The following is a 24,443-nucleotide window of genomic DNA, read 5'->3' as shown; positions in this document are numbered from 1 at the left end:
CCACAGCCACCATCATAAAAGCCTTCCACAGTATCTTTACCCTGTTCGGTTTCCCCGCCTACATACACAGCGAAAGGGGGTCCTCCTTCATGAGCGACGAACTGCGTCAATTCCTGCTCAGCAAGGGCATTGCCTCGAGCAGGACGACCAGTTATAACCCCTGGGGAAACTGACGGGTGGAGAGGGAGAATGGAACGGTCTGGAAGACCGTCCTACTGGCCCTATGGTCCAGGAATCTCCCAGTCTCCCGCTGGCAGGAGGTCCTTCCCGATGCACTCCACTCTATCCGATCACTGCTGTGTACCACGACAAACAAAACACCTCATGAACGTCTCTTTGTCTTCCCTAGGAAGTCCTCCTCCAGGACCTCGCTCCCAACCTGGCTGGCAGCTCCTGGACCCATTCTGCTCCGCAAGCACGTGCGGGCGCACAAGTCGGACCCATTGGTAGAGAGGGTCCACCTCCTTCACTCTAACCCTCAGTACGCCTACGTGGCGTACCCCGACGGTCGGCAGGATACGGCCTCCCTATGGGACCTGGCGCCCGCTGGATCCCCCCCAAACTACCCCACCCTCCCTCCCCTGGCTGCCCCCTTCCCAGGTGGATTGGTTCTTCCACTCATCTCACCCAGGGGTGATGAAGCTACCGAAGAAGCCGAAGTCAAGCTCCCGGAGTCACAGATGTCCGAGCCGGCACCTGCATCACCGCCAAAACTGTGACAATCACAGAGGACGACCAGGGCCCCCGATCGACTAATTGCTTCATTCTGATATGTACATGTAAAATGAATACTGTAAATAGTTGTGACATGTAATAAGGCAAAACACTGTACCACCATAACTTCTACCACTGTATGACGCAAGACCACCACCCCCCACCGGACTCTTTTTTTTAACAGGGGTGAATGTGGTAGTGGGTATTACGGTACCTAGGTTGAGGCTGTAAGATCATTGGTGTGGGAGGTACCTGAGACAGGAAGATCATTGGTGAAGCCTGCCTGCTGGTTCCGCCCAGTGAGGCGGAGTATAAGAGTCTGTGTCTCCCGAGCAGCTGCATTCTGTACCTGCGGCGCAGGGGGAAACATCGAGTCCAATAAAGCCTTCAGTTGTCATCATATCTCGCTTCTGGAGTCATTGATCGAGCATCATAGTGCAGAGTGAATGTTGTTATCTCTAGTTTGTGGAGGAAGTCTTCTCCTCTCTAGCCTAGGTGTTGGGAATCTCTTCACCAGGGTTGCCTCCATCTCATGAAGACTGCCCCCTCTCCTGCCTAGCACCACTTACTACACCCTTTCTTTCCTAGGGGCTGGCTGTTTACCTTATGTCACTTGCTTGGGTCTTCTGATTAATGACCAAAGGACAGATATTCAAGGTGTCACCCCCCCCCCCCCCCCTCCTTTCCTTCACTTTGGCTTAAGGTAATCTTTTAGCATATCTCACTGCTGGATGCCATTTGTTAAATATTGACAGACACCCACCTCAATAAGACCTATAGACTCCGGAATATTGACATGGAAACCCGTACCAGGAGATCTTGATGTGGGACCCAGAGAGCATCACTCTCTTGGCTATTGTTGCTAACTTTTGGTTGGCTCTTAATTCGTAATTTGCTCTGTTTGTTTAACCTTTGCTCTCGAGTCGCCAGGTATCTTTATGATACCGCCACGAGGTTTAAGTTCAAGAAATGATCAATAACTCAACACACCAATTAGTAAGATTCAAATCAAAATACATTTATTATACACAGTAAATCACGACTCATGCATAAACTCTACTTTATAGACTATTCCTATCACTAAAAGGCCTATACTTAGCTTCGGAATTGGCCCACCAGGTCAGGGGAACAAATGGCCTTTCGTTCAGGTCCTGAGTCTGCAGGATTCAAAAGCTGGTATGGACTGGTAGCTAGGAGCATCTATCTCGTAGCGAGTGTTGACTGGGGACTTACTTGGTTGATGCGGCAGCTTAGACAGGTCACTCTCACGGGTTGATTCAAGTTGCTGAGTGACCCTGCCAAAGAAGGACGATTTGAACTTGGGGGCTTTACTTTAGGGTCCCCAGGGGCTTCCCGCCCTTCGGGGCGGTCCCTGTACCTAGTTCCAAATGATTGGACTGCGTTCCGATCATTTGGATCGATTTCTCCAATACTGGAGTTGTTCCCTGATCGCTGGGCGGTCCCTAAATGTCCGTTGGCCTTGCTTTGTCTTGGCTCCTGCTGGCGCCGAGGAGTCTGGCTTGGCTTTATTCACCTTGAGTGTTGCAATTGTGCCTTGGAATTGCTCATTACTATGCAGATGGCTGCTGGTTTCAGTGCCTCTACATGGCCTCTACACTGACCATAACTATGCAATGAAAATTTTTAACTCACATTCTAAGTGGCGCTATGTCAAAACAAGAACATGCATTACAAAAGGAAAAAAAACGGTACCTCTAACTGTCCTCAATAAACTACACTCACTAAATATTCAGTCATATTATCTTCCTAAACAATACAAAATAATAGCAGCATTTACATTTTTCCTGGCTTGGCTGTCAAGCACAGGGGTGTACAATATTTCCATGTCTTTATTTACAAAAGATGTAACACAAATGGTCTTTAGTGTAGATCAAAGGGTTCGGGGGCCTGGTGAAAACCAAAAATAGGGGATCTCATTCTGTATACCGGGGTGCTAGCGCGATAGGCTCTCCTTCGCCATTTCCTCATGCGGATAGTCCGCACGATGCTGCAGAGTATCGCTAACAAGGAAAGGGAGTACCACGTTATGAGCTTATCACACCATGATGGTGTGGTTTTGCCTGTTACTGGGTGCTATGGGAAGTGAATCATTAACGGCCGGGGGGGTTGGGGTCAGGGGGTTCACGTTCGCGCGCAACCGAATACACATCATAATGGTGGTGATCAACACGGAGGACGTCCTCATTGTTCTTCTTCTTTCTCTTCTCTTCTTTTCTTTCCTTGGGGCTTCTGGAGTTCTGTGGGATAAAGCATAGTTTCTGTTACTATCTTGGTTAATATCTCGTGCGTTAGTATGTCTGTCCTTTAGTGCCAATTCTCCCTTTACAATTTGTCACCATGTGTGACGCCCTCATTTTTTTTTTTTTAAACCGAATATTCAGGACAAGACACACTTAAAAATACTGAAACAGTGCGAGCCGTCTCGCAGGCTGTGCGATTTACCATCCAAATGTTTGAGGATGTAAATAGCATAGGGATGGCAACCTAAGGGTTGCCGGAAAACAAAACAAAACTTTTTGAACCAAGAGTGCTGAAATGAGGTGCGGATGGGCCGCGACGGGTAAGAATTGGATGGAATCCCCGGGTAGGACGGCGACCAATGCCGTGTGTGCTCTACCCGAGCGTAGCTGACCAGAGGGGGGGTCCTCAGGCAGGGTGGAGAATAATGCCGTTTCTCCACTGCCTGAGCAACCGGCAAGAATGGGCATAAAATGTAGTCATCTTGGGGGGTTGCCGTATAGGTTCCACCTTTGAACCAGAAGAGCAGTTATGAACAGGGGCTGGCAAGCTCTCAGCGGTTTCAGCCGATAAGCGTGCTGGCAAGTTTTCATAGGTTTCTGCAGACAAATAAGGCCGTGGAACTTCCGAGTGCACAAATAACATTTAACAATAACACTAACAAACAACATTAAACATGCTGCAGGTTCCATCAGAAAGGACATCGTTTCTCCAAGCGGTTCCTTTTTAAAACATCATCTGGACACCTCAGTTATCAGTTGCGAACAGGGTCGCAAAGGGGTTCTCGCTTTGGGAGTCAGGTTCAATGTCGTCATCTTCTCCCGGATGCCATACTCTCGAATGTATAAGGGCTGATAGGGCTGCATGGTGCGTTTTGGGGTCCATCTCGTCGTTCCGGATGAGCCTGAATGAATTATCGCGGTGCCATAAGGTGGTGTCTCGTTCTGTGGGGACGGAATCGTCATTGTAGGGTGGTGGTGTTTGGTGGGGTTTGTTGAGGACTGTGATGAGGAAGGGATCAAGGCGTTCCAGGGCGGAGTCTAGAGGTTGGGGGTGGAGTCGAGGGCGAGTCCGTGGATGTGGTGGGCGTGTTGGGGAAGGTAGGGATACGTTGGGTGTGGGCGGGATGTGGTCTGCTGCGTCGAGCATGACGTGATGTGCGTGGTTGGACTGTGGGCCATATGCCTTAAGCTGGTTAATATGGAACCACGCAGTCTTTCCATTGGGGTACTTAATTTTATAGACGGCGGGGCTTACTTTGTCCGCAATGGAGTACGGACCTGAATATTTAGGTGACCGGAATGTGCTGGGGTTATAGATGGAGACCATGACCTGCTGTCCTACCTCAAACTCAGTGGCATGCACTGTCTTGTCGAAACAGGCCTTGCTCTGTTTCTTTCTTGTGCCTAATCTTACTGCGGCTGCTAGCTGAGCCGTTTTCACATTTTCAACTAACTGTTTGACTGCGTTCTCGTGAGTTAGGGCCGTCACTTCGGGGCTGGTCAAGACCAATCCGAATAAAAATTCTGTGCCTTTCATGGGGCGTCCGGTCATGAGAGTGTGTGGGGTGTAAACTATGGAAGTTGAGATAGTATTTCTCAAAAGCATCAGCGCGAAAGGGAGGACTGAATCCCAAGTGGTGTTGTTTTGTTGGACCATTTTTCTGAGGGTTGATTTTAGGGTCCGATTAATGCGCTCCACGATACCACTTGACTGTGGTGGTATGCGATGTGGAATTTTTGGGTAATGCCAAATATCGTGAGGATGTTCTTCATGACACGTCCCGTAAAATGGGAACCTTGGTCGGATTCAATGCTGCGGGGGAGTCCCCATCTCGTAAAGATGTGCTGGGTTAAGATCTTTGCGGTGGTCTTTGCCGTATTCGTTCTGGATGGGAATGCCTCTACCCATTTCGTAAAAGTGTCTATGACGACTAATATGTACTTGTAACCATTCCTGCAAGGGGGCAATGGTCCTATAAAATTGATCTGGAGGTTAGTTCAGGGGCCATTAACGGGGTGGGTGTGAGTAAGCTGAGCCTTCTTTGCGTATCTGTCCGGATTGTTCTGGGCACAGATAAGGCAATTCTCAATGTAGTGCGTTACGTCTTCTTTTAAACTTGGCCACCAACAGAGCTGCCTGAGGTGGGCTGTAGTGGGATCATCATGGAATAAACAGATAAATTGATTCCTGTCCTGTTCAGGAACCACATAAAGGGTGTCTTTTAGCACCACACCGTCATGTGTGGTTGGTGCATTTTTAAATCTAACATAAGGTGCTGGAAATTGTCCTTTCAAAATCTCCCTGAGATTGCTATCCTGCTTCTGGGCCTGCACTAAATCCTCGATGTTAGTCTGCGAGACTTGAAATTCATTCACTGGTGCGCTCTCGGGGGGCGTCCAAAAATATCCATGCCTGGAACCTGCTTTGGCCAGTGCGTCGGCTTTTACATTTCCAGGGGGGGAGGAACGGTGGTGACTCCGAACTTTAACAATTTTGAATGTCCTGTCCTGTGCTTTCTCTAAAATGTGGCGGAGCAATGGGGCTGAAGGGAGGGGTTTTCCGTCTGCGGAAACAAATCCTCTTGCTTTCCACAGGGGTAGGAATTCTGTAAGGCTGTTGCAGACATAGAGGCTGTCCAAGTATATGTCTGCTGGGCTGGGGAAGGAATCTGGTTGATCCACAATGTACGCAACGGCTGCTAGTTCTGCCGCCTGTGCGCCTAAGTGGCCTGGTAGCTTTAAGGAGATCTCTTCTTGGGCGTGTCCCTGCGCGTCCTCAACATAAATGCATCCTGTAATGCGCTTCCCGTCTAATACTGTGGAAGAACCGTCCACATATATCCTTAAAGGTTCGCACGTGTCTGAGGGCTGGGGGCTCTGGGGTGAACTACCTATCTTTCTGGGGGGTGTTTTCGCAATAAAGGGGCCTGTGTTATGGTGCGGTGAGATGATTTCACATTCATAGGGGGTGCCTGGGTACTGAAGGTTATCGGCTTCGAAGGTGTGTGTCTTGGTCCTTTTAACGGTGATGTCCCGTCACTGCAAAAGAAGGTTCCAGCTAGCTGCTCTAATTTGGCTGACTGTACCGTTCTTAAGTCGTCCGTCAAGTAAAAGTTGGGTGGGGTGTGTTCCGTGAGAATTGTGATGGGGTTTAGTCCGGTTATGTAGGAAAAATACTGAACTGCCCAGAAAATTGCGAGCAGGTGCCTTTCACAGGCTGAAAATCCTTGCTCCACAGGATCTAAAAGTCTGGAGGCGTAAGCCACGGGTTTTAATTGTTTGTGCTGTTCCTGGAGGAGCACGGCAGAAAGGGTGCGGTCGGTGCTAGCTATCTCTATAGCATAGGGGGAAAGTGGGTCTGGAACCTGTAGTGCGGGGGCTGCAATGAGGGCTCTTTTCAAAGCATCCACAGCATCCGGATGCTGCGGAAGCCATTCCCAAGGGGCTCCTTTCTTTAGGAGATCCGAGAGGGGTGCTGCCTTGCTGGCGAAACCGTCAATGTGGTTTCGGCAGTAGCCAACCAGTCCTGAAAACGACCGGAGGGCTGAAACATTCTGGGGAAGGGGCAATTTGGCAATCGAGTAAATTCTTTTGTGCTCGATGTCGCGTTTACCGTGCGTGATAATCGTACCCAAATATATCACTTTGTTTTCCAAAATCTGGGCCTTTTTGGGGTTTACTTTGCAACCAATCTGTTGTAGGAGTTCCAGGAGTTCGGACAGAAGCTCGATGTGCTCTGCCTTGGTGTCTGTCTGCAGTAATGGGTCGTCCACATACTGGACCAGGCATTCGGGGTGAGAAAATTTTGACAAACCATTTGCCAGCTGTCGGTGGAAAATGGAGGGGGAGTTGTGGAATCCTTGTGGAAGGCATGTCCACGTGTACTGATGACTTTTAAAAGTGAAGGCAAATTTGTATTGGCACGCTTTTGCCAATGGAATGGGCCAGAATCCATTACTGACGTCCAAAACTGTAAAGTATTGTGAGTTGAGTCCCTGTTTGAGCATGGTCTCGGGACTTGTGGCTACCGTGGGTGCTGCTGCGGGGGTGACTTTGTTGAGTTCCCGGTAATCGATGGTCAGTCGCCATGATCCATCGGGCTTTCTCACTGGCCAAATCAGGGCATTATTAGTGGAGACTACTGATCTGAGTATGCCCTGCTCTAATAAGCTGTCGATCACTTTTGAGATATCTCCCTCTGCCTCTTGGGGAAATCTGTATTGCTTTTGGGGTCTAGGGTCATGTCCTGTGATTTGAACGGAACCAGTCATCCGGCCACAGTCGTGTTTGTGGGTCGCGAATGCTGTCCTGTGCTTCTGCAGAACTGCCCTAACCTGCTTGTCTGTGCTAATCGTGGTCGGGTCAAACCAGAAATCGCCGACTGCGCTAATCTTGTTTGCGTATTCACCTATTGTGAGCGTTGCGGGGGCTCTTGCGGATTTTGCCATTCTCCAAACACATTGGTTTACCGGATCAAATGAAAGGTGGGGGGAGTTCATAAAGTCAATTCCCAAAATGTGTTCTGCTGTGTGGGGTAGATCGACTAAGACTATGGGGTGCTTTGTCGTCATATTGCCAATCTGAATGGGTACAGGGTGTGGTGCAACCAATTACTCACGAGTCGAGAAGTGAGGAAGTCAATCGAGGCTTTATTAAGCAAGCCTTGTTCCCCAGCAGCTCAGTTACAGAATGCGGCTGCTGGGAGAACCCGGGCTCTTATACTCCGCCTTACTGGGTGGAGCCAGCAGGCGGCAGATCCAATCAGGACCCAGTGTCTGTCTACCAATAGACTCTCGGCATCACAGGTACCGTACTACCCCTAATACATACCACCACACAGGGGCTGTGATGTGTCCCTGCTGTGAGTGGCCTGTGAAGCCGCTGAGGGTGATGGTGGCTGTAGTGGGCCACGTGTCTTTCTGGAATATGGTGGAGGAATTGATCGTGGTGCCGGACCCTTCTGCGTCCCAGAGAAATTCGATGGGCTGTCCCCGTAACTTTGCTGCAACTACTGATCGGCCGGACCTATCCCAAAGGGTGTCGCAGACCCAACTGGGGGAGCCCAAACACCGTCAGTCCGTTCCGTTCAGGTCCGTCTGGTCTGAACGGGTGCTCACACTATGTATGGGCTCTGTCCTATTATTCAGAGTGCCTGCCTGCAGGGCTCTCTGTTGCTTTCGTGGGACATTGCATTCTCGTGCAAAGTGTCCTCACTGTCCACAGTTGTAACACTCCTGTGGCTTTTGTGGGGGGCTTGGATTTCTGCTTCTGCCTGCTGTTCCTCGGGTTTCCTAACTGTGGGTTTGTTTTGTACAGACTGCTCCCAGTCGCGGGGCAATCTTTTTAAAACCCATTTCTCATTGTGGGCCTCCTCTGAGGGGTCATAATTCATACAGGCTTTTTGTCCTGCCTCTGTGGCATGGGAGATAAGGGTGTGGGTCCATTTGGCCATACCGTCTTGGGACAAATGGGCGCGGTCTAGATTACCGAAAATGGCTGTAAAGTGAATCCACAGGCGTCCAGCAAACGCTGTGGGGTGTTCTGTCTTTTTCTGCCTGCACTTATTCAGGCCTTCTACTGGGTCACCTCTGTTGTAGCCGATCGCGTCTAGGATTGCTGCATGCATTTCTGCAAGGGTGCCTCCTCCTACATTCTGTGGGTCGGGAAGGGCTGCTACGACCGAAGGGTCTAAGCTCAAAACTGTGAGCTTTACTTGCTCACGCTCATCCAGGCCATACATGGTCGCCTGCTGCTTTACTCTAGCAAAGAAGTGGTGGGGGTCTGAGGAGGGGAGGAACGGTGTGATTTTCTCGCACGCGTCCCATAATTGGGTCACGGTTAAGGGGGTGGTGTAACGAAATTCTGCCTCTCCGTCCGATGTGACTGTGCGGTGGGTGGTTACTGGATTCATTGGTGCCTGAGCTAACTGCGATGTGGGGGGTTGGGGCGCTTTTCTCTTCTTGGGCTTTCCTTGCGCACATGTTCCCTGAACATATCTATGCGCGGTCTCATTTAATTCTTCCCAATCCGGGCCGTCTTCTGTATCTAACTGGGATCCAAAAGTGCTGTGGAATCCATTCTGAACTGAAAGCAAAGACTGCAGTTCTGCAATCTGATTCCTGCACTTCGCATGATCTAGTGAGCTCTGTCTGTGCTCCGTGGTGGTAGCATGGAGTGCTCGTAATGCTGCTTTCAGGCAGCTACACTGCCTTTTCAATGCCTCCAGCTGTTTCTCTGCTTCCTCTCTTACCAGGACTGCACGTTGCGAGTCCTGATAGGCCTTTTCATACTGTGTCTGGAAGCTGCTTGGGTGCGCCAGACAAGACATGGTGTGCCCTCTTGGCATCATCCACCTCTCCTTCCTTTGCTGCTAACTCCCTTCTCAACTCTACGTTCTCTTTCTCAACCTCACTTACATCGACCTTGCTCTTTCGATGTACTCCTTCTATCTCTTTACGGAACGTCCGAACGACCTCCTCTGTGCCTCGCAATTGTGCCAGACAGGACACGATTGCCATCGGCTTGCGAGCTTTTCCCAAGCTTTTCTTATGAATCTCTGACAGGTTCTCCCACCAAGCATGTCCTATACTCCCGGGTCCTGTTTCCTCATTGTCACAGAACTCACTCCAAAGGGGACATCCTTTCCCTTTGAGATATTTCCTGATTTCCTCTTCCCAAATGGGACACTGACCTACTCTACTGCTGGTCGCTGCGACCACGAATTCTTCAGGGTTCATGAGGCGTTGCATTGCCTGTATTGCCATCTTTCCTCTCTAAATACTCTCTTAAAATTTGGAACGAGGGGTACTAAGGCAGTGCTGTAATTACGGGTACGGCTTTTGCTATTTCCCGGAATACAAACTCCCGACAGTTTTTCGCAACAAAAATCTACCAGTTTTACCTAATAGCCCTGTTAGTTACGCATGCATTAACACGCTTCCGAATTACGAGGATTGATCAGAACTGCTTGAACACTTGTGGTTTTTCTGTTCCCAATTGGATTTCTAATTCACATTTTTGGGTTCTCCCAGAGTGGTTAAGCCACTTCTAAGTCGGGTCCCGTAAGGATGTCACCAGTAATATGTTGCTAACTTAAGGTTGGCTCTTAATTCGTAATTTGCTCTGTTTGTTTAACCTTTGGTCTAGAGTCGCCAGGTATCTTTATGATACCACCACGAGGTTTAAGTTCAAGAAATGATCAATAACTCAACACACCAATTAGTAAGATTCAAATCAAAACACATTTATTATACACAGTAAATCACTACTCATGCAGAAACTCTACTTTCTAGACTATTCCTATCACTAAAAGGCCTATACATAGCTTCGGAATTGGCCCACCAGGTCAGGGGAACAAATGGCCTTTCGTTCAGGTTCTGAGTCTGCAGGATTCAAAAGCTGGTATGGACTTGCAGCGAGGAGCGCCTATCTCGTAGCGAGGGTTGACTGGAGACTTGGTTGATGTGGCAGCTTAGACAGGTCACTGTCACAGGTTGATTCAAGTTGCTGAGTGACCCTGCCAAAGAAGGACGATTTGAACTTGGGGGCTTTACTTTATGGTCCCCAGGGGCTTCCCGCCCTTCGCGGCGGACCCCGTACCTGGTTCCAAATGATTGGACTGCGTTCCGATCATTTGGATCGATTTCTCCAATACTGGAGTTGTTCCCTGATCGCTGGGCGGTCCCTAAATGTTCGTTGGCCTTCCTTTGTCTTGGCTCCTGCTGGCGCTGAGGAGTCTGGCTTGGCCTTATTCATCTTGAGTATTGCAATTGTGCCTTGGAATTGCTCATTACTATGCAGATGGCTGCTGGTTTCAGTGCTGTCTGGTTTTTGCAAGTTTCAATACACATGATTTCTGCACTTGCTAGTCTTTGCCTGTGTTAGCTGAATTTCCCTTTAGTCTTTGCGGTTCTCCATTTTAAGTCGGGAAGTGGCCAACCCAGGTGGCTACACTATAATGAAATGAAATGAAAATTGCTTGTCACATATCTTTGTTTTACCTCCGTTTCTGACTGCGAAGGACTGTTAGGCTTTAAGCCCCATCCCTGAACCCCCCTTCTTTGATTCAAAATTGAGGCCAGCACAGAAAAGGCTCTTAAGTGGCTATTAATTGGTTACTTAAGGGCCTCAATTGGAGCAAGGGCTCATGCCATGTAAAATCGCGATGTTATGTATTCGCCGGCTTTCTGTATATTTTATGTATCTGATTTAACTCAGAAGAGTTTAAAGGTGACAGTAGTCCTACATCTACAACAGGTTTATTTGCAGTATTTAAAACAGCTTCGCGATTACAGGATTTCAGCCAGAATCCAGGCCTCTCTTCCAGAACCTTATTATACCTCAAACATCTGTGGTTCATGGTGGCAGCTGTACATGTTAAAATGCAGCTAGCTGTCTTCTGCTTGATCTGATTTTCGCGAAGAGGTCGTGTTATAGGCCAGGGTTTAGAGAACTCCAAAGTGTATCATGGAATTCACCTGACCCACAACTTTTACTAGATTGTGGTATGGGGAGCACGCGGCCCACACTACAGGTGTGGTACAGCAGAAACCGAAAAGTAATTTTTAAAGCAAAACAATGTTTATTCTATGAACTCAAGTTAACCTTTTTAAAACATACAGTGAACATTTTAGCAACCATCAATTCAAATACAACCCCCAACGAATACAACACTAAGTAATCCTTAATAACTTCCCTAACTAATCCAGAAGACAAAAGAAACACCTTTTAACAGAAGCACATCAGGTTTACATTCGCTACTGAAAACATTTATAATTCCGAATTCACCAAATGATCAAGAGATAGTCTTTTCATGGCAGAGAGATCAACAGTGCACCTGCTCTGTCTGGCTTCAGCTCCAACACTGAAAATGAAACTAAAACACACCCTGCAGCAAACAACCTAAAATGAAAGTAAAAGGCTGACAGACAGCCCAGCTCCACCCACACTCTGACATCACTGCAGTAATATGAGCAGCCAAACATTTATTAAAGCGACATTCTCATGACAGTAGTGCGAAATACAGGTGCACAATAGGCCCGGTAGGAGAAGGTCTAAAGTTACCAGAATACTTTGGAGAGGTGAGGCACCCTTTGGATATGGTCAGGTCACCTTTGGGAGATGTCAGATGTCAGGAGAAGGGCTAATAGCCCAGGAAGAGTACATATTTGTGGTTAATAGAATTTGGAAACGCAGATAAATAACATTGAAGAGCAACATCAGGTTTTCAAGGTGATCTGAGGAATGTGTTAAAGGTGAACCTCCTTACTGATTGCCACTCATACACTGGGCCAGTGATGGGTACTCTTGAGGCCACTTGCTGAGTGTGCGATTATTTTATAATATTTCTCCCAACATCTTTCTGTTTCTTTGTCAATTTTGGTTTGTTACTCCGAGCTTATTTCTAAGTTTGATAACTGGTATTTTTGAAGTAGCTAATCTCAGGCACATCAGTGGTAGGAATGCTAAAATTAACAGTGCATTTGGCCTGGGCTTGGGGGTCAGGGAAGCAGGTGGGGTGGTGCGCAGGGGACAAACAGTCAGTGTTCTTGAATGCTCTACAGAGACTATTATAAAGTGTGTCTGAATGGATATCAGGTGAGGAAACGATCAGCTGTGATGCTTGGTACTGACCACTCCCCCCTTCCCCGCCATCCTGCCCAACCCCCAGTCAAGTAGCTGAAAATACTGTGTGGGCTAACAGATGAAGAATAACGCCTTGGGAGAGGTTCCACTGTGGGTTACTGCTTTTAGAAAAGATGAGGGGGAAATGTAAATAAAATTGGTAATGATTTAAAAACCTGCTGGATTTGTGGCTGTTTGAAGAAATACAAAATAGTTGAAAGTAAGTAGATGAGAGGTCGGAGGACTAGAGCAAGTGGTTTTGTTTAGGAGCAGATGCTCCTGTGTGGACATCTCTTACACTGTATTGGATTTCTGAAAATCATCAGTAAATGCCTTTGCTTTCAAAAGAAGAAACTGGACACTTATAAAATAATATTATTCTTGTTGATTGCAGTGGGAGAGTTGCGAAAGAAGTTATAGAAGCAAGCACCAAAATTCAGCGTACCCCTCCTGAAGTTCACCGGTGAGTGCAACATACTGTACATCTATAACTCTGTTCATCACTAAGCAATCCATGCGGAAATGCTCCACATGAGAACAAAATCATTAACTTCATTTAATCAGGATTCATTTTGGGAAAGGTTGAGATTTGCTTCCTTTCACTTCCTTTCAAGTCATTTTTCTCCCTCAGCCATTTCTTCGATCTGCCTATGCCACCCAGCTACTTTGACTAACAGTTTGGGTCGATGTTGACCTGAATCTGGCTGGGCACTATGAAGTGTACTGTGGCGGCCGAGGGGAGAATTTTCACTCCCTTCAAGTGGGAAGATTACTGCAACCCATTGCTCCCTCCTTTTGGCACATAATCTCAGCATGGCTGTGTGAAAAGAAAAAAAAAACAAAGACTTACATTTCTATAGCACCTTTCATTACCACCGAACATCCCAAAGCAATTAATAGCCAATGAAGTACTTTTTGATGGTAGTCACTGGGTGGAATTTGTTGAGGCACATGGGTCTAGCCTGTCTGCTGGAGAACTGGTGAGAAACTCGAGTTTCCTCTTTTCCAAAAGGCCTGCTGAGCTGCAAGCCAATCAGGCACTAGCGGGGCCACCGGCTGGCCTTCTCTTGGAAACAAGACTCCCGGGGGCGGAAGTTGCACCTAGCTAGAGCTACTGACCAATCAGAGGCTGGCAGCTCTTGCACTCATCAGCGCCACTGAGGAGGCCGTGGCTGCTGCCGGAAGGATACCCCCTGGGAGTTCCAGGATCACAGTGGACCCAGGCTGCAAGTAAGTAATGGGCAGGGAGGGGAATTGGTGTGGTTTGACGGATTAGGCATCTCGGGGGTAAGAAGTAAATGCAGGGGAGTGTCTCTCCATGGGCCCCTACTTCCTGATGTCCAGTCTTTCTATCAGGCAGTGAGGGTCTTTGATCGAGGGTATCCCCGTGCCCCGTGGCGACGGTTTAACCTGTTGTGCATTCTGTATGCCGATAGGCTTGCTTGTAGCTGGGTTAATAACATTAGCAGCAGGATGAGTAGTCAGCAGGATGAGTAGTCATCAATTGGCCAAAGGCCTTGATTAACGGTGGTGTGGGAAGGTCAATTATGGGCCTTCCCGTCCAGAACCTAATTTTGATGGAGGCAGAAAGGTGGTGGGTTCAGATATATGACTACCCTAATTACATTCCCTTCCCTCCTCCAAGCCCACTCCGCAGATACTGAAGCAGTCCATGTCAATATGCAGCAATATGTACCATCTACAGGAGGCACACTGCAGGAGCTCACCAAGGCTCTTTCCAAACCCGCAACCTCTACCACCTAGAAAGACAAGGGGCAAAATTCTCCGCCTCACACACCCGGTAGCAGAGTGCCCGGTGAGGCTGAAAATCCAGAATCGAGGAGAAAACGGGTGGCACCGAACCATTTGTTGTCCCGGCCACCCGTTGGCGTCGGGTTTATGGTCTGTGCCTGCGCACCAGCAGAAAGGTGCAAATGGATTATTAAGACCGATTTTCATCCCTTAGAGGCCGGACACCAGGAGCTGGATTGTCCCAAAATGGGACTATGCCCCCATGCTGGTGTAAAAACGCTGGTGTTTCACACCCGAGTTTCCAATAAAAAAAGATTAGTCGTTCTACCGTTGGTGTATTCTGTTTGTTTTTTTTCCTCATCAAATGTATTCCCTCCTCTCCTTCCCTGAGGCAGGAGCCAGAATTACGTCCAAGTTGTCATTATTCACGTGTTAGTCTTGTTACTGAGTGCTGGACGGCTAATCCCTCAGAGCAGATTGACAAACCTGAACTAAAATCAATAAGCGCTGGAAAAACTCAATCCGCATTAACAAAACTCAGCCAACATGCAGGAAAGTACTTTCCATAGGTACCTTTGAACCCTGGCCAAGTGATGTTTGCTATTATCCTTAATTTCAGATTAAACATTGTGAAAAGTCAAAAAATACAATCTTTTGTACTTACGGTAAATGTAAAACATAAAACAGTTTGTTTACAACAGCAAGCCCATCTATAAAGGTGAAAACTGTCACTTTGAGTAAATCTCCTATTTTTAATTTCTAATTTTTTGCCAGTGGTGTCCCGATTGACTCTGCCATCAACTTTTCAGGTCCACACTTGCCCAGAGCCGGAGTTATTATTCTTTATCCAAGCAGTTGATAACAAACGCTGAGACAACAAAATCATGCCTTCCATTCCCCGATGAATCCGAGGAGCAGCCGCCCATGGATGGTGAGAAACCATATTTACTCTCAACTTGATCATTTTTTTCAATGCAAGAGCTGAATGATAATGTGCGGGATATTCCATCGACTGATGCTGGAATCGGGAAACACGATTGAGCGGACAATTGGTTTTGATGCTGAAATCAAGGCGTGTGCCGATTTTGTGCTAAATCGCTATTCTCCGTGGCCTCGACATCGGCGTCAATGCATTCCACTCCGCACATACAGTAAACACCCTTGGCATATCATTAGTGGGCCTGACCCAATATCCTCCTGGGCCTCCGAGATTCTCCACCTCCACTGGGGCAAATTCCCGATTGCAAGGTTCACTTGTGCTTTTAAAACTCGTGAAACTGGCGTTGTGGCTGCTGAGGGAGAGTGAGGGGGTACGGAAAGTGTCCAACATTGCCATAGTTTTCTGACAGTTGTGCTGCCGGCCGGGGGGGTGGGGGGGCTTCTGCCAGGGCTGGGGACAGTAGCTGGGGGTGGCCGGGAAGGGATTTATGGGGTCAGGGTGGACGGGCATAGAACACCATTACCGCAGCCTGCGTGGCAGCCATGCACGACTGCCCACTATGAACTTAGGGCCACAGGTCGTATGGGTGTCTTCCCTCCCTACCCCAAGCTATCCCCCCCCCCAAGGTGCCCTTTGGCCCCAGCCAGCCCATCAGTGGGATGGGCGCGCTCCAGCGCAACCAGTGCCATCTTGTTGGCTGGGATGATGTATGTGGGGAATGCAGTGTGTATATGCAGCTGCAGCTTGTCAGCCTCCCGAGTGTCAATCATGGACCCGGCGAATCATTGGAATCGATTGTGTTCCACATTGCGCCGATGCTAACCCCTTAACAATCGCTGAATCGGCCCAGGTGTGGTGCCAGCTTCGCTGTCGTGGAAGTCCATGGATCCTGCCCTGGCGTCAGTACTTAGACTCAGGAACAGAGAATTCCACTGAACCTCTATAGATTAAAAATGAGTTGTAATTCAGACCCTTATCATCTTAAAACTCTAATATTGCTTATTTGATATTTGAAATACCAATGTTCAGATTGGCAACAAAACGTGCTCATATTTGACCGAGAATAGTCAAATCAGATTAAGAAACTTTAATGAGGCACTATCACAAGGGATGATCTCCACCAATCAGACTCTTTAGTAAGGCCAGAACAATGGAAAGTTGTCAGAATCAGTGAAAATTATAAACAAGCAGAACAGAAAGCAATATCACAAGTACTGTGTGAATTTGTGAGATATAAAAATGTAATCACACTCCTCCGGTAAATCCACCTGTAGTCAGTTCCACTTTATTACTTGAGCTGGTTCTGTACAGTCACATTGCTCAAGCCAAACAAGTTTGTTTATTTCAAGTCAGAATGAAGATCCCTTGCATTGAAATTCATGAGTGCTATTTGTAGCACTCAGACTAAAGCATTGTGTAAAATTGCTACAGCAATTTTGAAGGACAGAAAGACAATACCTGACAAGTTCCCTCAGCCTCTCAATGAGCAGTGCATTAAACAAGAAATTATTGAAGTTTGTACCAAAGGCGATGTAATAATTGTGGGTGAGTTTAATCTTAATATGGACTAGGAAAATTAAAGAGCGGTCTCGAAAATTATGACAGTTAGCGTTAATTAGTAGTTTTATTGTAAAAGATCTCTGGAAAATAGTGATTTCATATTAAGCTTGACATACTCCAATCGCAAACAAAAATCTTAAACTTAAACAAAGCCAATTATATAAGTATGCGGGTCAAATTGGCGAAGGTTAATTGGATAAATAGAATAAAAGTATGGCAGTAAATGACAGTGGGAGATATTTAAACAGTCAAAATGTTCGGCAACAATACATAGATTACATAGAATTTACAGTGCAGAAGGAGGCCATTCGGCCCATCGAGTCTGCACCGGCTCTTGGAAATAGCACCCTACCCAAGTCCACACCTCCACCCCATCCCCATAACCCAGTAACCCCACCCAGCTCTAAGGGCAATTTTGGACACTAAGGGCAATTTAGCATGGCCAATCCACCTAACCTGCACATCTTTGGACTGTGGGAGGAAACCGGAGCACCGGGAGGAAACCCACGCCGACACGGGGAGAACGTGCTAACTCCGCACAGACAGTGACCCAGCGGGGAATCGAACCTGGGACCCTGGAGCTGTGAAACAATTGTGCTAACCACCATACTACCATGCTGTTACATTCTATTAAAAACAATAACTCGGTAAGAAAGACTCACATGTCGTTAAGGATAGTATTAGATTGAAAGAAGGGACTTGATAATATTGCAAAAAAATATTAGCAAGTCTGAGGATTAGAAATGTTTTAGAAATCAGCAAAGGGTCACCAAAAGTTGATAAAAAGGGAAAAAAATAGCATATGAGAGTAAACTAGGCAGAAGTATAAAAATTATTGAAATGCTTTTATAAGGAGGCAAATTAGCCAGGCATCAATCATGAGAAAATGCTGGTATCTATTATTGAAGAAGTCTTAACAATGTAAGGATCCTTCCTGCTGATTCCCTTTTGCTGTTTTGACGTGATCATTTTTGATCCATGGATGCATCGACATATATCTTTAAGTCAAGCAACAGAGAGAATGAGATATTCAGGAAGTTGCAACATAGTATATTGGACAGCAAGACCCAGAATTTGTGGCACCCGAGAGATGGGGTGGGACTCAGTTCATTGGTTGGCTTGTTGGCCAATGAATCGGCCAAAATGCCTTATTCTGCTTGGTAACAGGGGGTGATTGGATCTTTCCTGAATGGAATGATTTCCAGAGGTCTAAGGAAAGCAGAGTTGAGACCTGGACGCAGGGACAAGGACCTGCTCTTTGAGGCTGTGAGTTGATGTATTACTGAACCTACAGAGAACCTGAATGAATGAATCTACAGTGAAACCATTACAGGCTGAAAACAGAGGCTTAGATCTGAAAGCATACTTTGAAGGAAGGTCTGCTTTAAGACAACCATCTGAAGGCTCTTTTTCCCTTTTCTAGTTTCCACCCTCTCTACCCCTCAGTGTTTGTCCGTGTGTGTGTATAGAGGGTGGGGTAAGTTAAAGTAGGGGATTAGGAATTAGATGATAGTTAACCAGTTGTATTTTCTGCATATTTCATTGTACTTCTTGTCATAAATATAAAGTAATTGTGCTTAAACTTACAAACCTGGTGACTATAATCATTGGGCAGCCAAAGATTATGGGTATTTTTGCTTAGAATTATTGGCTAGTTCAATTGTGTTGCGGCTCCAGGTCAAGGGGAGCTGGAATTGACCACTCCCTAACCAAGGGTGTTGTACCAACAATGTGTTTAGAAAAGCATTGTATGATTAGAACAAATCAAGATGGTTTTACTAAAGGGAAATCCTGTTTGATAAATGTATTTGAGATTTTTGAGAATCTAATTAGTAGAGTAGATAAAGGAGACCCAGTAGATGTATTATACCTGGTTTTACAAAAGGTATTTGATAAGGTTCCACACAAAAGGTTAATAGGAAGATAAATATTCATGTTGGGGTAAAAGCATGGATAGATTATTTAGCAATGGGCAAAAAATAGAGAATGGGCATAAGTAGAGCATTTTGAAATTGGCAGGCAATGAATAGCAGAGTACCACAAAGAACTTCGCTGAGATCTCAGCTATTTACAATCTGTATTAATGACTTAGATGAAGAGTCAGAGAGTAAGGGGAAGTAGGATTTGTGTAGATTTAGACTCGTTTTTCTGTTAGTGCAGGCTTTACGAGCGAAAGGGCCTCTTCTGTGCTGTATATATCTAAGCTTGCTGATGATATAAAACGAGGGGGAAAGTTAAGCTATGGGGAAGACATGGAAAGGTTGCAAAGAAATATAGACAGGTTAAGTGAGTAGTCAATAAGATGACAGATGGTATATCATTTAGGGAAGTGTGTGTTTGTAAGATGAGAAAAGCAGAATATATTTTAAAAAGTGAGACACTTGTAATTGATGTTCAATGTGACTTGGGTGTGCTGGTTCAAGGAACACAAAGTTAGCATGCAAGTTTAGCAAAAACGCGGAAGACAAATGGGATGCTTGCCTTTATCGCAAGGGAGCGAAGTACAGGAATAAAGAAGTTCTGCCATAATTATACAGGATTTTGGTGAGAACACATTTGGACTCCTGTGTGGAGTTTTAGTTTCCACATGTAGAAAGGATATACTAGCATTGGACGCAGTAGAGCAAAGTTTCATTAAATTGGATCCTGGGATGAAGGTGTTGTCCTATGATGAGACGCTTGGGCCTGTGTTCTCTGCAGTTTATAAGAATGAATGTTGATCTCATTGAAATGCACAAGATTCTGAAGGGGCTTGTTAGGGTGGACACTAATCGATTGTTTCCGCTGGTTGGGGTATCTAAAGACCTCAGGTTAAATGGCCGATCATTTAGGACTAAAAAGGGGAGAAATTACTTCACTCAAAGGGTTGTGAATCTTTGGAATTCTCTACCCTAGAAGGCTGTGGATGCCCCATCGATGGAGATACTGAAGGCTGTGATAGACAGATTTTTTTAGGTCTCTCAGGGAGTTGAGGGGTGAGAGAAATTGGCAGGAAAATGGAGTTGAAGCCCAAGATCAGCCATGATCATATTGAATGGCAGAATAGGCTCAGTGGGCCATGTGATCTACTCCTCCTATTTCCTGTGATACTTGCACTGAAGGAAACAAAGATGAGGATGATATCAGCGAATGGCAAGGGTGGAAGAGGTTAATGGAGACAAGGATATAAGGGGCGGAATCCCCCCCCCCCCGCCCCCCATGCCGGGTGGGAGAATTGCCCGGGCGCCGCGCGAGTCCCGCCTCGCCGCCCCGACGCCTGCACGCGATTCTCTCCCCCCCCCCCAAAACCGGCGCGGCATGAATCATGGCTGGCCGCTGGGAGAATCGCCGCTTGCCGTTGGTAATGGGCGAGCGCCGATTCTCCGGCCCGGATGGGTCGAGCAGCCTGCCAAACACGGCAGGTTCCCACCGGCGCCATCCGCACCTGGTCGCTGCTGGCGGGAACAGCGCGGGAATGCTGGGGGACAGCCTGTGGGGGGGCAAGGGGGGGGTTCCTGCACCGGGGGAGGGGGGGCTCAAAAGGGGTCTGGCCCGCGATCAGTGCCCACCGATCGGCGGGCCGGCCTCTCTGAAGGAGGATCTCCTTTCCTCAACTGCCCCGCAAGATACATCCGACATCTTCTTGCGGGGCGGCCGCGGGGAGGACGGCAACTGCGCGGCGCTGGTCCCGGGGGCGGGAGAATAGGGGGCTGGGAACGGCCTCCGACGCCGGAGTGAAACACTCCGGTTTTCACTCCGGCGTCGGGACTTAGTCTCCCGATGGGAGAATTGCGCCCAAGAGGTGGAGGTGAAGGTTTGATAAAGCATATTGGTAGTTGCAGAAATGTCATGGTGAAAAGTTGGGGGGGGGGGGGGGGGGGGGGGGTGTAGTAAAGGCCAAAGGATAGACAACTGGGAAATTGAAAGTATATTTGTAAGTGACTTGAGGGAGACATTTTTCAAGGGGTGGCAACAGAAAGAAGTGGGATTGTGAGTGGGGAAAGGAAATGCCTGAGGAATACAAGGAATGGCTCAGAGATGGGCTCATCTTTGATTGGCACAATGGCAGTGGAAAGGTCTCACGAGATGGCAAGATTGAAGGCATGACTATAAATATCGGTCAGGGAGTATATATGGAGGGAGAGATTAACGGAAGATATGAGGGCGGTGAACTCCGGAGAGATGGCATGATGAAATGGAAGTTGAAATCACAAGAATGAGAAACCTGAGGATGATGATGGAAAGCACTGAAGTTATCTTGTTGAGAAACCTGGTGCGGTACTTGGGTCAGCAACGGTACATGTGGTTTCAAAAGAAGCACGGTAGCATGGTGGTTAGCACAATTGCTTCACAGCTCCAGGGTCCCAGGTTCGATTCCCGGCTTGGGTCACTGTCTGTGCGGAGTCTGCACATCCTCCCCGTGTGTGCGTGGGTTTCCTCCGGGTGCTCCGGTTTCCTCCCACAGTCCAAAGATGTGCAGGTTAGGTGGATTGGCCATGATAAATTGCCCTTCGTGTTGGGTGGGGTTATTGGGTTATGGGGATAGGATGGAGGTGTGGGCTGGGTAGGGTGCTCTTTCAAAGAGCCGGTGCAGACTCGATGGGCTGAATAGCCTCCTTCTCCACTGTAAATTCTATGATCTATGAAAGGCAGCCAACAAAATGAAATGTTCAAACCAGGAGAATGTGCCAGAGGTGCCTGCTGAGGAGATTCAAGAAAGACAAATAACATATATTATCCTGTGGAATTCAGGAGAGTTTTTTTGGTGGGGCGATTAGGCACAAGATGCTGCTCAGTGGATATGGATGGTCAGTTTAGCTTGAGATTCAAGGATGATGTGAGTGGATGGGATGCTTGGATTTTGTGAGGGTGGTTGGCCCAAAAGACTGATTGTGTGCAGCCCCCAGGTAGATTTGAAGCATTTTGTGGACAGAAACATAGTTATTTTTTTTAATAAGCATTTTATTGAGGTATTTATGGTTTTATCACAACAGAAGAAACAGTGTACATACAAATATAAACATAGTGCAAAAGCCGTCTTCCTCCCTCACAAGTCCCACTTTTTCTAACACCCTACTCTAAACTAAACTAACCCACCCACCCCCCTTTCTGCTGACGGTTAATTTTCCCTAAAGAAGTCGACGAACGGCTGCCACCTCCGGACGAACCCTAACATTGATCCTCTCAGGGCGAACTTGATTTTCTCCAGACAGCGGAAGCCAGGCCTCCGACTTCGGGGCCTTTCAGTCCCTCCAAGCTAATAATATCCGTCTCAGGGCTACCAGGGAGGAAGAGGCCAGAATGTCTGCCTCTTTCTCCTCCTGGATTTCCGGGTCTTCCGACACTCTGGAAATCGCCAGCTCTGGACTCCGTGCCACCCTTGTTTTCAACACCTTGGGACATGACATCCTCAAACTCCTGTCAGAATCCCCTAAGCTTTGGGCATGCCCAGAACATATGGACATAGGTGCGGGAGGGCCAGCGAACCATCTTCTACCCCAAAGAACCTGCTCATCCGGGCCACTGTCATGTGAGCCCGGTGAATGACCTTAAACTATATTAGGCTGAGCCTGATCCCATGAATTCCTTCTCCCACCCACATTCTGGGAACTACCCTGTTCTGTATCCCCCTTGATGGTAGGAGCGGGAAGCTTGAGACCTGCCTGCGTAGGAAGTCCCGCGCCTACAGGTATCTAAACTCATTCCCTCCCATCAATTCAAATTTCTCCTCCAACTCCCTCAGGCTGGGAAAGCTCCCCTCCATAAACATATCTCCCATCCTCTCGATCCCAGCTCTCTGCCATTTCCAGAACCCTCCATCTAGCCTCCCCGGAGCAAACCGAAGATTATTGCAGATTGGAGACCAGACCAATGCTCCCTCTGCTCCCACATGTTTCCTCCATTGCCCCCAGACTCTCAGGGCCACTACCACCATGGAGCTGGTGGAGTACCGTGCCGGCGGGAACGGCAGAGGCACTGTTACCAATGTCCCCAAACTAGTGCCCTTGCATGACGCCGCCTCTACTCTCTCCCACATCGAACCCCCCCCCCCCAAGTTCCTAATCATGGCTATATTCGCCGCCCAATAATAATTACTAAAGTTCGGCAGCGCATCCCCTTTTTTACTCGCAGGGTCTTGCCCGCCCATACAAAGCCAGAGGTCACCTTATTGGCCCGTTTAAAGAAGGACCGTGCAATAAAGATGGGGAGACACTGAAACACAAACAGGAATCTCGGGAGGTCCATCATTTTCACTGTCTCTACCCTCCCAGCCAGTGACAACGGGAGCACGTCCCACCTTCGGACATCTTCCTTCATTTGGTCTACTAGTCGGGCCCGATTTAATTTGTTTAGCCGTTCCCATTCCCGCGCCACCTGGATGCCTAGGTACCGAAAGCTTCCCCCTACCACTCTAAACGGCAGCTCCCCCAATCGCCTATCCTGCCCCCTTGCCTGGATCGCGAACATCTCGGGCGGGATTCTGCGCAAATCATTGGAGCGGGGAAAAACGGCGCAACCCTGGCGGGAACCACTCCGGCGTCGGGCCGCCCCAAAGGTGCGGAATTCTCCGCACCTTCAGGGGCTAGGCCGGCGTCGGAGTGGTTTGTGCTGCGCAGGCCGGCGCGGAAGGGGCTTGGCGCCACACCAACCTGCGGCGAAGGGCCTCCGCCGGCCAGCGCGAGCTGGCGCATGTGCGGGAGTGCCAGCGTCTGCTGGCGTCATCCCCGCGCATGCACAGGGTGGGTTCACCTCCGTGTCGGCCATCGCAGATCAGTACAAGGCTGATGCGGAGGAATAGAGTGCCCCCATGGCACAGGCCCGCCCGCGGATTGGTGGGCCCTGATCGCGGGCCAGGCCACCGTGCCCCCCCCCCCCCCCCCCCGGGGCCAGATCGCCCCGAGGACCCCGGATGCCACCCACGGAGCTGGGTCCCGCCGGTAGGGACCAACCTTGATTTACTCCGGCGGGACCCTCGTTAAACGGGCGGGACTTCGGCCCATCGTGGCCCGGTGAATTTGGGCGGCCCCGGGGCCCAGTCCCCGCCATTCTCCGAGGCAGGCGGCGCGATTCACACCAGGTGATTTTTGGGGGGCCGGAGAATTCGGAGCACGGCGGGGGCGGGATTCATGCTGAACCCTGGCGATTCTCCGACCCGGTGGGGGGTCGGAGTATCCCACCCCTCACTTTTCCCCATGTTCAATTGATAACCTGACAACCGGTCAGATTCCCCCAGAATCCTCATAATTTCTTCCATCCCTTCTAATGGGTCCGAAACATATAGGAACAGATCGTCTGCGTACAGCGAGACTCTGTGTTCTCAAATGCCTTCTCTGCATCCATTGTGACCACTACCTCCACGTCCCTACCCTCTGGGGGCATCATAATTACATTCAGCAACCTTCTTACATTGGCCGCCAACTGCCTACCCTTAACGAATCCCGTCTGGTCCTCCCCAATCATGTCCGGAACGCAGTCTTCAAACCTGGAGGACAAGATTTTGGCCAACAGTTTGGCGTCTACATTTAGTAGGGAGATCGGTCTGTAGGACCCGCATAGCTCCCGGTCCTTATCCCGCTTCAGGATCAATGAGATAGTGGCCTGTGACATCGTCA

General features: G+C 48.3%; 1 protein-coding gene across 3 annotated transcripts in view; it reads left to right on the top strand.

Annotated features, from left to right (window-relative positions):
* The window catches only part of frmd3 (FERM domain containing 3), a 356,546-nt gene that overhangs the window by 288,431 nt on the left and 43,672 nt on the right, over nt 1-24,443 (top strand). For all 3 annotated transcript variants that reach the window (XM_072516657.1, XM_072516656.1, XM_072516655.1), the window contains 2 exons: nt 12,994-13,062; nt 15,161-15,282. In XM_072516657.1, the coding sequence (XP_072372758.1) occupies nt 12,994-13,062; nt 15,161-15,282 (191 nt within the window). The remainder of the gene's footprint in view (nt 1-12,993; nt 13,063-15,160; nt 15,283-24,443) is intronic.

Source organism: Scyliorhinus torazame, chromosome 9 (genome assembly GCF_047496885.1).
Source record: "Scyliorhinus torazame isolate Kashiwa2021f chromosome 9, sScyTor2.1, whole genome shotgun sequence".
Lineage (NCBI taxonomy): Eukaryota > Metazoa > Chordata > Chondrichthyes > Carcharhiniformes > Scyliorhinidae > Scyliorhinus > Scyliorhinus torazame.
This window is presented reverse-complemented; position numbering and strand designations above follow the sequence as displayed.